At 38.3% G+C, this 18,209-nt stretch overlaps 1 protein-coding gene across 1 annotated transcript; it reads right to left on the bottom strand.

Moving 5' to 3' along the window:
* Nucleotides 1-3,515: 3,515 nt before the first annotated feature.
* LOC132034989 (uncharacterized) lies at nucleotides 3,516-4,121 on the bottom strand. The gene has a single exon (XM_059425311.1). The coding sequence runs from the start codon at nucleotides 4,119-4,121 to the stop codon at nucleotides 3,516-3,518; it is 606 nt and encodes a 201-aa protein (XP_059281294.1).
* Between the last annotated feature and the right edge of the window lie 14,088 nt (nucleotides 4,122-18,209).

Raw genomic sequence — 18,209 nt, 5'->3', positions numbered from 1 at the left:
TGGAGAAGTAAGGATGCATGGGAAAGAAAAAAGGCATGGGCTTTATATAGAAGGAGATTTAGGGAATCTGTAGCGTTTCAAGTTTTGATTCGGGGAGGATTCCCAAAAGATTAACGGCGGGTAATAATGACCCGGCGTCGGGCGAGTGAGATTTGACTTAAAGGTTCCATTCCCGCCGTCGATGGCGCACACGGGTAATGGGGGGACTATCGTATACGGGTAAAGGCGAGGACACAAGTACGCTCGGTTTCCCGTTGTCATGGCCATGCTCGGGTGCATCATGACCACCTCACCGGGATCAAGGAGTTTGAGCTCGGGCCAGAACGAGACGATAAAGGAAGGATGATTGACTGCCATTAACAGAAGGCCGAAATATCACCCTCGGATATTTCGGCGCCAATCCCGGCACACACGGACTATCGCCGAGATTCTTGCTTTATTTAGAGTTGTACTAGGTTTGAAACTCCTACTATATAAAGATGAGGCCTCCATTCATAAAGGGGGTTGGCAAGAAGAAGGAGAGAAAGAATTCATATCAACAATCATAAGAATATATTGCATCAGTTTCCATACGTTCTTGAGTTTTATTTTACTTGTGTCTCTTGGTAGCTCGTAACGAAAGGTTATCGACCTCGGTTTCCTAGCCGAGTCATACGTATCAACACTTGGTTAGATTTGATTCTTTGTCCATTTCATCACATATCACACTAATCCTTAATTGAATTTAGCCGCATATCTTTGGCACCTCATATAAATCGAACTGTTCTACATTTTTAAGGTTAAACAGACTATAAGATAGAATTAATTTAAAATTACTCCTACTACCACATCTGTGGTATAATATAAATTCATTTGCATATCCAGTTAGTGTTTGATTAGAGGCGGAGTCAAAATTTTAAGTTTATGAGTTTTGAAGTACTATCTTAAAAAGATTGGATTCTAATTTTTTTTTAATACATACGAGGTGAATTTCTTAATACAAATATCGTATTTTGATCAAAGCTACTGATTCTGTCGATCGGTAACTTTTTCTTTTAACTTTGCCCTTGGTGTCGACCTCCTCACCATCATAATGTTATGGGATGGGTTATTTATTAGCGTCTCATTTGTCTTCTTTTTTTCTTTTTGCATTTACCATATTAATAAATAAAGAGGTGGCTTTTAATTCAAAGATGTGGATATGTAGACTGCTGGGTAGTATGTCCAGAGTGGACCTTTACATATACAAATCATAAGCATAAACTTCTTTTCTAGCACTCCCTTCTACAGTAGATTGACAAAACAAGAAACACGCACTAAGCGTTCCATCATTTGAAGCTAAAAGAGTTAAAAAGAAGAATGTGAAAAATGTTAGTTTCTCCGTTGGTTTAAATTTATTTATCTTTAACTTGGCTCGATACGGAGTTTAAGAAAATAAAAAAGACTTTTGAATCTTCTAATTTTAAACTAAAAATATGTATCATATATCAAAATGTCCTTTAATCTTGTGGTTTTAAACATGCCTAACCTTAGCCACGAACTCTAGATTTTACCACAAGCTACTCTCCTCTACGTACCAACTTTTCTAGCTGCAGTTTAAGTTGTCTCTCTTGATTTGTATTTATTAAAAGCAAACCAAAGAAAGTCAAACCGATAAATTATATAAATATTTTTATCATTATTTATAATTTATTTAATTTTTATGAATAATTATAAATATTTTGTATTTTTTTTTATCTATTTATTATTATCATTAGTTTTATCTCGAAAACTGATGGACTTTAAGCCTAAAGCTCATTTCTTAAAATAAAGTCATAAATCCAAACACATGCATGTATGTGAGGAAATCGCTATGAGATTTTTACCTAGACTTTTTATGTATTTTTTATAAACTTTATTCACCTAATTAAAGCGTGTAGATTTTAAGACATTTTTATATAAATAGCAGGTACTACAATAAATTGGTAATAAAGGATTATAAGTTGGAAGAAGATTTTTTTTTTTCCTGATTGCAGGAAAAAAAAAAAAAGAAGAAGAAGACTAGATATATCATTAAATTTCTCAAAACCGAACCAAATCGATAGCCACCAAGCTAATAAATGTGTATTATAATTAGTTTGGTTCGATTCAAATAATTAAAAAATCAACTGAATTAATTTAATTTTAATTTTGACTAAAAACTGATTTAAACTGACCCATAAACACCCTAGGTCCAACCCCTTAAACATTTGACTGTTGTCTAAAGTAAAACTTCCACGAGGCATCTATCATTCGGTCGTCCGATACTCAGTATGTTATTACTGGCCTAATCAATTGGATTTATGCTATACTTATTTGTTAGCTTTAAAAAACAAACAATATTCTAAACCTAAAAGAATAAGGTCTTTTTGCCACAGTATTTTGGCCACAATGGCCCAAATGGAGTAAATTCATATGACTATTTAGGTCAAATTTAATAATTTATGCTTACTTAATGTCATTTCTATCTTTTCTTCTCAAAGTTTATCTTAATTTAAAATTATATAATAGAGGTTATGGTGTTTTTTATATAAGTGTGGTCAAATTTGGGTCAAAGTGGTGTGGCAATTTAGCAACTCTCAAACTAAAATTATTTAAGAACAAAGAACATGGAAGTGACAAAATAAATGGCCAAGCATAAAAGAACGTTGTTTGGGTGAAAGGTGATCCTTTGGTTTAACAAGGGCAGCAAATGTTAGGTAAAGTTGTCTCAAGTATCATCTTTAACTAGGAGTATTTATTTATTATTTACTTTGACCACAAAACATTTGTATTTCCAATCTTTCATCTTCTTCTTGGGAACCTAAAACTTTCCTGCTTGACCAATTCTCTAAAAGTTTATGGCAATTAAATGTGTGTTTGTGCGTGTGTGTCCACTTATAAATGTTTTTGTGGTCCAAGATTAATTTCTCAATTCTTAAAAATTTCTCACATGGGGTTTGTGTAATGTTTACTCAATATGACATGTACTCATCACATGAAATACAGAAAGGATTCGATTTCCATTTAACATTAATGTGACAATACATGAGACGAAATTATGCAGTTCCTCATGCCCTAATGAAACGCGTTGGAACTTGCTCTTAGCAAACCAAAGTAAAATAATATTATAAAAAACACAAAAAATCTACTACTAGTATATAATTCTCGGACATATCCATCTAGTTGTCCTCACGTATTCCATAGGACTCCTAATAGATATAATAATAGAAAAGCTAATAAAATACAACTGTACAATAGCATTAATTACGTCTTAATTATGATCATAAAAAAGCTAAAAAAATTAATCTCAAACAAGTTGAGAAACTTACAGTAATATCTGGAACACCAAATTGTTATGGATGTAGAACTTGAGTCATGACCCTTTGGCTAATGGCCAATGACCCTAATTACATCAATAATAACATACCCAATGTAATGGTACATAAGTGGGGTATATGGAGGGTAGATTGTACGCAGATCTTACTCCTACTAGAGAGGTTGTTTTAGATATACCCTCTACTCAAATTGACTTTTTCTTATCGGCTTGTTCGACGAGTACTAAGGAGATCATAATTTCTTGATCTTGGAAGACAAACAATGGATTCTGAAACACTACAGGCTCTTTTACAAGATGCAGACATGCTTATCACTCCAAATCTGTCACTTAAACTTCTTGTTGGTGATGCCACTACCTTTGATGAAGAAGTAGTACTCTTCCACATGTTACTAAAATTCTCATGATTTTCTTGTTGATCCTTGGAACACTCCACAAATGCTGCAAAAAATGGATCCTTCCTAAAGCTTTCACTAGCAGTACTCTTTCTTGGAGAAAATTCGTCGCGAACCCTTTGTGTTTTCTTGGCTGAATTTGGAGGATTTCCAGCTGGTGGTGGCAATGGTAATAGTTGCCTTAAAGAAGAGCTATTTTTCCTTGAAATTTGTTGCTTTGGAATTCCAGGAATGTGTTCCCAAGAAAATGGCACTCCCTTGGTAGAGAATTGAAAAGGGCTAAAAGGGGAATCATGATGATCATGGAAAGAAAGTGATCCAACGGAAGAGTGAGAAGGAGTGAAAATTGGGGTGGAAAATGTAGTGTCTCTTTGACCATATCTTGGAGTTGTAGTGGTAGAAGAAGTAGCCATTGAGATTCTTGATGAAGAGAGCAAAAAGAGGAAGTAAGAAGAGTGTCTTTTCTTATCTTTTATGTTGTTGTCTTTACTAGGTTTATTTTCTCCTCGGTAATGTTTGTGTGTGTATATATATAATGAGGATGTACCAAAAACAAAAAAGTAGTATACAGTATATATAATGACGGATTCTTTTGTGCTTGTGAATTGGTGATGGAGGTCAATTTGCACGCTCAATAGACTTCAGAAAATGAGAAATGGAAAAGTGAGATATTAAATGACCCCATTGCATTATTGCAAGGATGTATTGGAGTAAGAAAAGGGACAAAGGGAGGACCAAATGGGAAATTAATGAATCACATAAATCACCTTTCTATAATGTTGAAGTTTTCATTAAAATCAGGATTGTAGAAGTAGGACTTGTAATTATGTGTAATTACTTTCTTTTTAATTTCCATTATCACATTGGGGACAGGAAAGGGAAGGGGAAAAGGGTAACGGAAATCGAACTCACACCTCTCGTGTAGAATACTACTATTGATACCACTAGATTATAACAAGACTTAGGTAATTATATTTATGTATTATTTTTCCTGGTCATGCACTATTTTATGTCATCCACTTTTAACATACTTGGCCTACATACTACTCCATATCCAAAGTTAAACAATGTTTTCTATTATTGTTGTCTGAAGTAAATGTTTTGCATTTTTTAATCTCTAAAAACTCAATTAACAATGTGGTTATGCTTGGTTTAGATTTAAGTATTAGTAGTATTTTAAATTTTCCCTTCATGTTAGGTTTTGCTGTATTTCACGGAGCTATTTGGTTTGTTAAAGAAGTAGTTAGAAAAGCTACACATGGAGGTGACACTGTTTGTACCATGCGGAAGGTTGAGTCAATATATTTTGGAAGATAGTAGAACTTTTCTAAGTAGCAATTATTTTAGCCAACATATCCATATCTTACTTAGCTACCAAAAAACTTCTAAGATATACATTGAAATGTCTTCTTCACCTGGTTGCTTAGAGATTTAGATCAAAGTCTCCAGTATATAGATAGATGCTCTGCTAATTCTTCATCTTGATCATTTTGAAAGCTAGGGCAATCATTTTGATTATGGGGCTATGTCAAAGGAATTAGTGTTACTTCTGCATCTTAAATTATTTATCGCTTTTTTGTTTTACACGTCCCTTAAGAAATATTAATTAGGAGGGGTATTTGATTAACTTTACCCTTATTTATATGTCAGTTTTAATCTCTTTCCATTAAATGTTTACTCTATTTATGTGTTATCTCCATTAATGACAAAATCTTACTATGGGTAAAATAGGAAAATATAATTACTTGCGCCTTGAACTCCTGAAACGACAAATAATTTGAGACAACTATTTTTAGTAATTACGACAAATAATTTGAGACGGAGGGAATATGTTTTAGCTAATTAATACCTAAATTCAATAAAACACATGATCCATATTGTCGCTGCCCATTTTATGAAAGAGTCGTATCGGTATTCGGTATCTTAACTTATCTGAACCAGTATTTTAAAGGGCAGTTTCAGGACTAGAGCTCCGGAGCGGGACGCTACAAAACATCTCGGGGCTTACGTGCGGGGCTTAGTTCCTGTGAGGCTTACGCTCTACGTGCCCGACTGTACGCCCTAAACACGCCTAACACCCAACGCTCGAGGCTCGCTTAACAGTTCTTACCAAAACTATATGTTAAATTCCTTAATTAAAATCGTTGACCCTCATAATTCTTTAACAAATGAATGATACTTAATAGTTTTTCATCTATGGAAATAAGAAGATTGGGTGTAACTCAAACAACAAGTAGTAGTATTGCATATTTACTATTCGAGAACATCGTGAGGATGAATATCACTTAATAAAAATACATAGTCAAATTGTACATTTTCACTTGTCATTGGCCTCTTGTACTATGAATCAAAATTATCATATTTTATTATTCGCTGTTTGAAAGTAATTGTATTTTTATTCATGAAGGAGTTACGTTTTAATTATACTACTGATAAAGTTTATTGATTATTTGCTTATAGGGACATAAAATGAATAGTAAGATAGTAATATTGTTTTAAGAAATTGTGATTTTTTCATTGTTTGAAAGTTAAGATGTTAGAGTTGATTTGCATTTCATGATAGCTTTTATTTCATTGTATTGTTTATACTTGTAATATTATGTTATATATAAGTACAAGTTGTAAGTGGCGTATCATAGATTACTTTGATTAGTATTTTGTGAGGGTCTATATATATATATATATATATATATATATATATATATATATATATATATATATATATATAAAATGACCACAATTTTAGGTATTCACTTAATCTTGTTAGGTATGAGTCCGCGACTTAAGTGACGCAAAAAAAAAAAAAATTGGAACCAGATAACACAAAAAAAAAGGTTACAAAAGTAGGTTTTACGCACATATTCTGTACGTGAAAGAGGCTACCTTTTTTTTTTTTTCAAGCTATCAAAATCACGTTTTTTCCATACTTTGGGCAAAGATTAGTCATGTTTCAAAATCCCGAAATATCAATATTTTATATAGAACTTAATATCTTTTTTTGCGTACAATAATGTCGGCTTATTACATCAAGTATAACTAAACATTTGGATCGTCATTTTAGGGGTTGTAAAGTGCCCCGAAGTAAGTTTTGTTTGTTTGGAAACTTGTCATCTTTAAGTTTAAGTGTCATATTTTATAGGATTTTGATCTAAGTGTTTTATTATTTAGTCAAATCGAATGTACAAATAAAAATATTTTGATCTACCTTTAATTTTTTATACTATGTTGTTATTTTTCTTTTTTGTCTTTTTTGTTTTTGCTATGTCTTTTGTGTAATCCGCATTTTTTTTAATGTAATGTGTATTTTGTATTGTTTGGAAACTTGTTATCTTTATGTTTAAGTATTATATTTGAATGTACAAATATAAACATTTTATTTAACAATAATTCATTCAATACGAGAGGTTTATACTAATTCAAAAATAATTCATTCCATTAAATTACAGTACTAATTCAAAGCAATACAATACTAAATTACAATAACAATACAATCTTCAAGTTCTAGAGGGTCTATTACATCGAGACGTGCTTGTACCACCACGGCCTTGTTGCCCACACGAACGCTTGTCATTGCCATATTGCTTACATGTAGAGCACTTGCGAGACTAAGTTATTTCACTAACATCCATTTGATTGGGTCCACGACTCCGTGAGTTTGTCACGACCCATTCAGCCTAGGCCATGCGAGCACTTACCTTCCCACCTCGGTAAGCGAACCCTCATCCCAACAATGAACCAATATATAAATTAATGAAAGTTAAGTAGCGGAAATCAATAAATACGTAAGTCCCACGCTATGTATAAATATAGATAGTAGCAAAAGTGCGGAAGACAGTAAATACCCCCAGGGTCTAGTCTGAATAATACAAGAGCAACTAAAGGAATAGTACAATCTGGAATACTAATACATAAATGTCTATGTCTTTGAAATGAAAATAAGACATATGATAGGAAAGTCTTCAAGGTCAGCGGACGCCATGCTCACCCTGGAAACTCGAGAGAAAGTTGAAGAGTCGATCAGCCACGGGTCATAGAAGTAGATCCGACCTGGTACTCTGCATTCATAAAAGAATGCAACAAGTGTAGGTCAGTACAAACAACAATACTGGTAGGCATCATCGGCCGACTAATTATAGTTAACACAATTCAGAAGATAAAGCAAATAAGCAAGGAATCCAGCAAGTATAAGACAATAAATCACAACCAAGTATCCGTCATCGCCTATTTAAAGCATCTAAACCCAAATACGTCAAGTCCGAATATATCCGACCCAATCCAATCATCAAGCATTCCAATCACCAAGTATCTTAATCAAATCATAATGCAATGCAGTGCAGTGATGGAGTGAATGAAGTGTAATGCCATGCAAATAAGGTGTACACATATACTCCGGACGAAAATATCGACGTCTCAGTAGCACAACCCAGCTTGACTCGCGAAGTCTAAGTGCCACCCGTCCCGGATCTTTGCCTAACAGACAGACGGGACCCTGGATAATTGCTCACAGGGGAAGTCTTACCGGCACCACCCTGGGGGACCCGCGGAGTCCATGCACTAACAATGATTCCGGGATATCATTGGAATCGGCCATGCAACAACGATGCCGGAATAGATCATCGGTCATCTCACAATCACTCAAGTAAAAGAGTCTGTCAATTATCAGTCTCACACAATTAATGATTCCGAAATTGAACCTCGGACATCGGCCTTCTCACAATCACTCAAGTAAAAGAGTTTATCAAATATCAATTTCATACAATCAACGATTCCGGAATTGATCTTCGGACATCGGCCTTTTCACAATCACTCAAGTAAAGAGTTTATCGAAATATCAGTTTGCTCAATCAACGATACCGGATCATCACCGGGTATCGGCCATGCATCATGAATGTGTGAGAATGCGTGCAATGTGTATATCAATTATCCACAGCCAAGTTCAATATCGCAAGTACCAACAAAAGGGTACGGCAATAATGTATTATATCACAATACAAACATTGGTATGCCAACAGTATATCAATATCACAAGTACCAACAAAGGGGTACGCCAACAATATATCAATATCACAAGTACCAACAACGGGTACGCCAACAATGCAGCATAGTTCAAATACCAACAACGGTATATCAATCCTATCTCAGTCAAGACAATAACACAGATTTCGATATCTACCAACTACTCATGGCATCAAACCATTACAATGGAACAATCAACACACATAACGGGGTGGCCAGTCCCAACACACAACAGTGCCCAACCTAAGGCAATATCTAACTCGACTTCATACCCGAAGGTTCACATGCTGTCTCCGACATCATAATCTAAATATGTGCTTCGCTATACAAAGTTTCACCAAAGGTAAGCCATAACCTACCTGGACTACCGAACCGCAATACCAACAAATCACTCCTTTGCTTTGCCCTTCCGTTGAATCTCAAAACCAAAGTAGTCTAAGCATAATCGAATTCTATATTACAAATCATGAAGAACGATATTAATATTGTTACTATTTCAATTCGGTCCATTTTATACTATTTCAATTCGGTCCATTTTAACCCTAGAAATTAGGGAGACGGGCCCACAAGGGCAAAACGGGAAATTCACAGGCAAAATACCAAATTAAGTACTAGACAATCATAATACAACCATTAATTGTTGATTTAGCCCAAGGATTAGCCTAATTTCTGATTTCAAGCAAAACCCCCAATTTGGGTATAAACCCTAAGTGTTGAATCCCGAAATTCAATGTTAAAAGTGGAAGGTATATGATTAATAAGCTTAGATTAGTCAATAGCTAGCATAAACATCACCAATTTTATCATTAATAATCTTAGGAACAATGTTCTTCCAAACCCTCTTTCAACTCTTATCACCATGGGTTCATTAAGGGAAAAAGGGGATCTAACATGATAATGGGTTTAAGGAAGAATGAAGAAATAGGCAAGATTTACCTCAAAGATTCTCCCCTCCAAATATCCGTAAGAGCAGTTTTTTCAAGCTCAAATATCGAAATGGGAAATAATGAGGGTCTAAGACTTATTTAAGACACACTTAAATGAAAGCGCTGGCCCGTCACCGCCACAACAGTCGAGGGCATGCCCAATAATTCCCATAGTCGCCCCAGCAGCAAGCATACCTCCACAGCGGTGTTGCTGTTGTGGGCACCAGATACCAGAATCCCCTGAATTTTTTAAGTCTTCAACCAAAATCTCGGGTTATTCCTGAGGCCATCTGCTCACATGCCAAACACACAAACCTACACAAAAATACGCTGCGAACGCGCTCGTGGTCTAAAAATTTCCAACGGAGGTCTCGTTGACCGAGTCAACCTCCGATGCCTTAATTCCAATTTCCCATCCCAAGTCCAGAAATGCATCCGAATGCATTGGGAACCGAACCAAATGAACATACGAGTTCTAAATGACCATCCAGACCTCTCAAAATCGACGGAATTTTGAAAAAGGTCTGTTTGCCCAAAAGTCAACTTGGGTCAAATCATTTTTCACTTTAAGCCTATATTTTCACCAAAGTTACCCGAATCCGGTCTAGACACCTCGGGGAGCGTGTCAACGGTCCCCTTGGGTTAAAAGTGAGCTAACCAATGCTCGGGAACAGGAAAAAATACCAAAGAGACTATAACGATCAAACGGGTCGTTACATCAGATACCAATTGAACCGTTGCTCATTCTCAAGCGAAGAAAAGATGGAAAGTGGGGAAATACCCGAATCAGTGAACAACTGGGGATATCGGCTATGCATATCGGACTCAATCTCTCAAGTAGCCTCTTCCACAGGGCGGAGCTTCCATTGTACCTTCACAGAAGCAATCTCCTTTGACCTTAACTTCCGAACCTGCCTATCCAAGATCGCGATAGGCACCTCCTCATAAGTCAAATTCTCATCAAGCAATATAGAATCCCAACGGACAATGTAGGTACCGTCGGCATGGTATTTCTTCATTATCGAAACATGAAAGACCGGATGAACCCTCGCTAAGCCTGGCGGCAACGCTAACTCATAAGCTACATCGCCTATACAATCCAAAATCTCAAACGAACCAATGTATCTGGGGCTCAACTTGCCCTTCTTACCAAACCTCATAACACCCTTCATGGGTGAAATGTTCAACAGAACCTGGTCACCAATAGCAAACTTCAAATCCTGGACCTTCCGGTCCGCATACATCTTTTGCCGACTCTGAGTTGCCATAAGCTTGGCCTGAATAACTCTCACTCTATCAAGGGACTCTCTCAATAGATTCGTGCTCCAAGGTCGAGCCTCGAACCCATCAAACCAACCAATCGGAGATCTACATTTCCTACCATATAAGGCCTCAAAAGGTGCCATACCAATGCTCGAATGATAACTGTTATGGTATGCAAACTCTTCCAAGGGCAAGTGCTGATCCCAATGACCACCAAAGTCAATAACACACGCTCTCAACATGTCCTCGAGCACCTGGAAGGTCCGCTCGGACTGGCGATCGGTCTGGGGATGGAAGGCTGTACTAGGATCCAATCGGGTACCCAACTCCTCGTGAAATGCCCTCCAAAATCAGGAGGTAAAGATAGTACCCCGATCAGAAACAACACAAATAGGCACCCCATGTAATCTTATAATATCCCGAATATACATCTTGGCTAACTGGCGCAAAGTAGAAACCTCGAACCGAACAAAGTGAGCGGACTTAGTCAACCGATCCACTATCACCCAAATAGAATCAAACTTGCCAAGAGTCTTCGGAAGATATGTGACAAAATCCAAGGTAATCCTCTCCCACTTCCACTCGGGAATGGGCATCCTCTGAAGCACCCCACCGGGTCGCTGGTGCTTATACGTTACCTGCTGACAATTTTCACACTTAGCCACAAAATCAACTATATCTCTCTTCATACGACGCCAATAGTGTTATCTCAAGTCTCGGTACATCTTAGTCACCCCCGAATGAATAGAATAGCGAGAGCTATGAGCCTCAGATAAGATCAACTGAATCAAATCACCAACACGAGGAACGCACACGCGCCCTCTAATCCGCAGAATGCCCTCAGAATCAATCACGGCATCCTTGGCCTCACCTCTCGAAACCCTATCTCGAATCTTGCTCAACTGAGCATCCTTAAACTGGTGAGCCCTGATCCGATCCAATAAAGATGACCTCGCCTCTATACAAGCCAAAATCTTGCCTGGGGCTGAAATATCAAGACGGACGAAACTGTTAGCTAGAGTCTGAACCTCTATGGCCAACGGACGCTCAGAAAAAATCAATTGAGCTAAATGTCCCATACTCACTACCTTACGACTAAGTATCACCACCAGATTGGCCTTACCGTATGGTGATAGGAATAGAGATGTCATAGTCCTTCGTGAGAGCTCCATCCATTTGCCACGCCCGGAATTAAGATCTCTCTGCGTAAATACATGTTGAAGGCTATGGTGATCGGTAAAAATCTCACAATGGACACCGTACAAGTAGTGCCTCCAAAGTTTCAAGGCAAAGACTACGCACAACAACTCCAAATCATAAGTAGGGTAATTTTTCTCGTGAACTTTTAACTGACGGGAAGCATAAGCTATCACTCTACCCTCCTGCATCAACACCTACACCCAAACCCATACGGGAAACATCACAATAGACAGCGAAATCCTTACCTTCCACCGGTAACGCTAGGATGGGGGCTGTAGTCGTTAAGCTTGAGCTTTAGGAAACTCTCCTCACAATCATTCGTTCACTGGAAGGGAATATCCTTTTGAGTCAATGTGGTCAAGGATGAAGCAATTGCAACAAAACCCTTCACAAAGCGACAGTAATAACTAGCCAAACCCACAAAGCTATGAATCTCAATAACGGTAGTAGGCCTCGCCCAACCTCTCACAGCCTCAATCTTCTGTGGATCAACCATAATTCCTTCCTTAGACACCACATGGCCCAAGAATGCAACAGGAGCCAACCAGAACTCACACTTAGAAAATTTAGCGAACAGGCTATGTTTCTTCAACAACCCAAGAACGGTACGAAGATGGATGTCATGCTCCTCTCTACTCTTGGAATACACTAAGATGTCATCAATAAACACAATCACAAAGGAATCAAGGAACGACCTAAAGATGCCATTCATCAAGGTCATAAATGTAGCAGCATTGGTAAGCCTCAAAAACATCACTAAAAACTCATAGTGGTCATATCTCGTCCAGAATGTTGTCTTCGGAATATCCTCCCCCCTAATCTTCAACTGGTGATAGCCGGAACGTAAATCAATCTTCGAAAACACCGAAGCACCCTAAAGCTAGTCAAACAGATCATCAATACGAGGCATAAGGCAATTTTTTCGGACAGTGACCTTGTTCAACTGGCGGTAATCAATACACATCCTCATGGTCCCATCTTTCTTCTTCACGAATAACACAGAGCAAGAGGGGAGACGCCTCGGTCTAATGAACCCCCTTGCTCAATAAACCCCGCGCAATTGTTCCTTTAGCTCCTTGACTCGCAGGCTCTATCCGGAAATAGGATGGAAATAGGGCGAGGGCCCGGTCACGTCATCGAAATCAATGTCGCGATCAGGTGGCAAACCCGGTAAATCCGATGGAAATACCTTCGCGAACTCGCTCATAATAAGGATAGACTCAAAGGGTGGAGATGCAACAGTCGTATCACGAACATGCGCCAAATACGCTAAATACCCCTTACTTACTAACTTCTTCGCCCGAAGGAAGGAAATGATCTTCTTCGGAGCGGGACTAGGAGTACCTCTCCACTCAAGCTGAGGAATGCCCGGCATGGCTAAGGTGACTACCTTGGCGTGACAGTCCAAGATCACATGATAAGGAGAAAGCCAGGACATACCCAATATAATATCAAAGTCCACCATATCAAGAATCATCAAATCTACCTAAGTGTCGTGCCTCATAAAAGTAACCAAACAAGACCGGTAGACTCGATCAACAACTACAGAATCTGCGACCGAAGTAGACACATGAATAGGTATATCTATGCTATCACAATGCAAATCCCGACTAACGGCATGAAATGCAGATACGTACGAATAAGTGGATCCATGATCAAATAACACAAATGCGCTCTGACTGGACGTAAATGGTATCCGAGATCACGCATCTCGAGGGCCCCCCGCCTCGCATCTACCATGAAAGGAGTAACAATGGGCTCCACCACGCTCAGTCTGAGATCCCCCTCGCACTTCGAGTACCACCTCTAGCTGGCTGGGACCCACCTCTAGAACCATAGAAATAGCACCGCGCCCGACGGAACACCGCCTCTCCGAGAAGTCCCACCTCGACCACGGATGATACGGAGTCCTCGGCAGTCGATAATCCCGCCAGGTCGGGGACATCTTCCGGCCATATGCCCCAATCTCTCCACAAAGTAAAAGTGCAAGAGGAGTCGAAAATAAACACGAAGCCGAAGACGGGATGAAACGGCCCGTCTGATCTGTCCGGAAAAACGCAACTCTCGTGAGCTCTCTCGCTCAGTAGATCACTAGCGAAAGCCGATAATGCTGAATGCGCGGAATGACCAGAATAGGGCTGAGGTGGCCTCTAAAATTGATCAGCGCCCCTCGTACCAGACCCTCCAAAACTGCCAGTCTGACGTGGCCTCTTGTCACCACCACCAAAAGCATGGGCTTTAACGCCCTTAACCATAGAAGCATGCTCAATAATGGATGAAGGGGCCCCCAGACTTATCGAGAAAGGAATTTGTAAAGAGCCCTACTCAGTCCTTCAATAAAAGCGGATCCCGATCTGTCTCTCGGTAGGATGTGGCTGAGTAGAATAACGGGCCAAATAGAGGAAACGGGTCACATAGGACTCCAATGACATGCCTCTCTACTCAAAGTGTAAAAATTACTCCTTACGAGCCTCTCTCAAAGACCGGGGCACATACTTCTCAAGAAAGGCCCGGTAGAACTGAGTCCAAGTCAAAAGAGGAGAACCCTCAAGTCTACACGCCACGAAATACCTCTACCACGTCTTCGCGTCGCCACGAAACTGGTAGGATACATAATCAAGGCCATGGGTCTCCACTATCCCTATACAGTGCCGCAACTCATGCATATCAAGAATAAACTCATAGGCATCCTCAGACGAAGTACCAGAGAACCTCGGTGGCTCTAACTTCCTGAATCTCCCCACCAGGTCCTGATTAGCATCAGTCATAACGGCGCCATCTATGGGCCTAATATCCTCACCAGGGGCGGGTATCGCATCAGCGTGGGGAGCCACAGCCGCGCGGATGTACTCACCCCGTAGTCCGCCGTGGTCCGCGCCCCCAACCCTAGTCTGTGAACCCCCGCCGGGTGTAGTAACGCCGGCGGCCGCCTGCTGGGCATCGAGATGAAGCAATACTCTGGCCATAGTATCATGCATGGCCTGATCAGAAGTAACCTCAGGCTGTGTCCGTGCTGGAGCCACACCATCCTCTACGGTGCTCATCGTACCGATCCTAAATGTCCTATAGCCTCCCGCAGATAAGTACGGAACTCATCGTACCGATCCGCGAGACTCTACTAGACACGCTTTGTATTAAAGATCTGATAACCTAGGCTCGATACCAATCTTGTCACGACCCATTTAGCCTAAAGCCGCGCGGGCACTTATCTTCCCACCTCGGAAGCGAACCCTCATCCCAACAATGAACCAATACAGAAATTGATGAAAGTTAAGTAGTTTAAAATCAATAAATACATAAGTCTCACGATATGTATAAATATAGATAATAGAAAAAAATATGAAGACAGAATATCCCTGTGGTCTAGTCTCTAATACAAGAGCAACTAAGGGAATACTACAATCTGGAATACTAATACATAAATGTCTATGTCTCTGAAATAAAAATAAGACATATGATAGGAAACTTGAAAAATCTCAACGCTCCAATCCCAACAAGATACTCAATAACTATGCCTCGAGTAGGTCCAGAAACCAGGAGCTTGCCGTACAAAGGATTAGAAAAGAAAACAACGGTAATCTTGACAAGGCGTTGTAGATTTTACACATGCTAAAAAGTTGGCTGAAGAACAAGCATCATCACGTGTAGAGAACTAACATCTCATCGAAAAAAATATGTGTCTTAAGAAACCGCCAATATTTTTCGAGGGGATCTATATTTCGAGGACTTCATATTCGATGGAAGATTAGGGTTATTTAAGTTTTTTTTAAATTTCGAATTACGCGGTTAATTTGTATTGTTAGTTTATGATGAAGTCATCAATAAGAAAAAAAATTAGTAAGTTTTAAATTTGCTTTGATTGTTTAAGTCTATTATTAATTTATAGAGTTAATAATACATAAAAAGTTCAACAATTGATAATTTAAAGAAAAAACTAAAATAAATTAGTACATAAAGGTGCATTACATTACGTATGGAAAGGGTGAAACTAGTAAAAATGAAATACATAGGAATATTAAACTTAATAAACAAAATACATAGAAATAATAAACAACAACTAGATAGCACAAATAATCTTCTGGCACTTTACAACGCCAAAAACGACGACCTGGATTATCTGGGGTCCTTGATAATTTTAGCTTACAATAATAACCGCATTCACAAACATCGGGTTCTATAGCAAAGTTTGAGGTTTGGGAGCTTTGAGACATGTTTCTGGGGGTGCAAAAGTGTGTTGAAGGGGTGAAAATGGAGGAAATGAAAGAGAAGAGTTTGCTCAAAATTAGCTAAGTGTTTTAGGGTTTTTATGGAGGCCTATTACGCACAGATTCTGTGTGCGAAAGGACTTAAGTGTAAAGTTACACTTTGGTCCCATGCGTACGTGTCTGTGCGCGAAACCTACTTATGTAATTTTTTATTTTTATTTTTGTGTTAGTTTTTTTTTTTTTTTTTTTTTTTTTTTAATACTAAAAAATTCGCTATGTTAGGTGCTTTTCTTCAGTATTCAAGGCTCTTTATTTTGGGGGGCATATGATACCCGGGGCTCGGGAGGGGAGATGTAAGAAAAATTACCAATTTGACCCTTAGCCCGAGTATCATATTTGATTATTTACGGATGACATGTATGGTTAGGTTCCATTTGTATACTTGGTGGAATCTGGCATATCTTAACCAAACCCTTTGCCTGGGCTTGACGCGCACTTGTATGGTCTGGAGAGACTTACTTACTTATATATATATAAGTCCCTCAGTTTCAATTTATGTGAACCTAATTCCGTATTAGTCCGTGCCACAAAGAATGACCCCTTTCTATATTTGGAAACAATTTACCTTTATGCAGTGATTTATAACCACACAAAGTGTATGTGACTCATTTAACACCACAAGTTTAAAAGTCTTCTCTTCTTTCTTAAACTCCGTGCCCGGTCAAATGGGTTCACAAAAATTGAAACGCAGGGAGTATATTTCATTTATTTACAGTTTTATTTTATTTTTTATGTAATTTTACCTATTTAAAAATTTTTATTGTAATTATATTATTTTATGAAATACTAAAATTAAATACCTATGGGGCTTACGCCCCGAGCCTTGAGGCTTACGCCTTGTCGAGGCATATGTGAAACGCCCCGCCTTACGCCCCCGGCTTTTAAAACATTGATCTGAACTAATGGCAACCTATCTATTCTACATTTCTACCCTTGACCTGCTTTGTATAATGCGGAACTTTATGCAATCTTTGAAAAAGAGGAAATCATAAACTTTGAAGAATTGATTTAAAACTTTCATAATTGAAATAAAATAATGAATAATGTTATTCTTACACGTTATATAAGTATTCATGCGAAAAAGATAATAATAATCTTTGAAGCCTTTGTAACTTAAGAAGGTGGAACTAGTACCACATTTAGTCCGGAGTCTCAGTCCGCCAGCATAGCAATCAAAGATACCAAGCTGGAGAAGTTAATTTTATAAAGTGAGAAAATGAGGGCTAGTAGAATAATCCCCCATGGAAAAAAAGCCACTTCTGGTGCAAATGAACTTCTCAATCATATTGGCTAAAAGTTATAAGCGAAAAAAGTGTTAACACCAAAACCACGAGTTCTAAGATTGTCTTGGACATGCAATTGGGCCTCAACTCAGCTATGGAAAAATATACTCCCCACATGTGACATGAAGATATAGGAGTCAAAATTACATTTTATATAAACACTTTCAAATAATTATTCAATAGAGTAAAACTTTTCAAAACACAACAACCTAGTTAAAAGAATTACACTAACCTTCAAGGTTTTTAAATTACCATTACAAGTAGTCAAGTACGTACCTCACTAAGTATAAATCTGTGTCGTATTATTGGCTATGACATTAATTACTATGATATATGCATGTGATTCACTAAAATTGTCTGTCGCGCAAATAATTGATGTGACTGTGACCTAACTTTGACTTGATTTAAGAGTGTTTGGTCAAATTAATCGAGTTACCAAGTTACGTTGTAGAGGCCATATCATAATGGACACCTCGTGTTTGTTCCACGAGCTGTTGCTCTTATACGGCCTAGGTTGGACCATATTGTATTAAGAGCTAAATGAAACT

Source organism: Lycium ferocissimum, chromosome 10, assembly GCF_029784015.1.
Source record: "Lycium ferocissimum isolate CSIRO_LF1 chromosome 10, AGI_CSIRO_Lferr_CH_V1, whole genome shotgun sequence".
In the NCBI taxonomy this organism is placed as follows: Eukaryota; Viridiplantae; Streptophyta; class Magnoliopsida; order Solanales; family Solanaceae; genus Lycium; species Lycium ferocissimum.
Note: the sequence above shows the minus strand (reverse complement) of the source record. Positions and strands in the feature narration are given on the sequence as shown.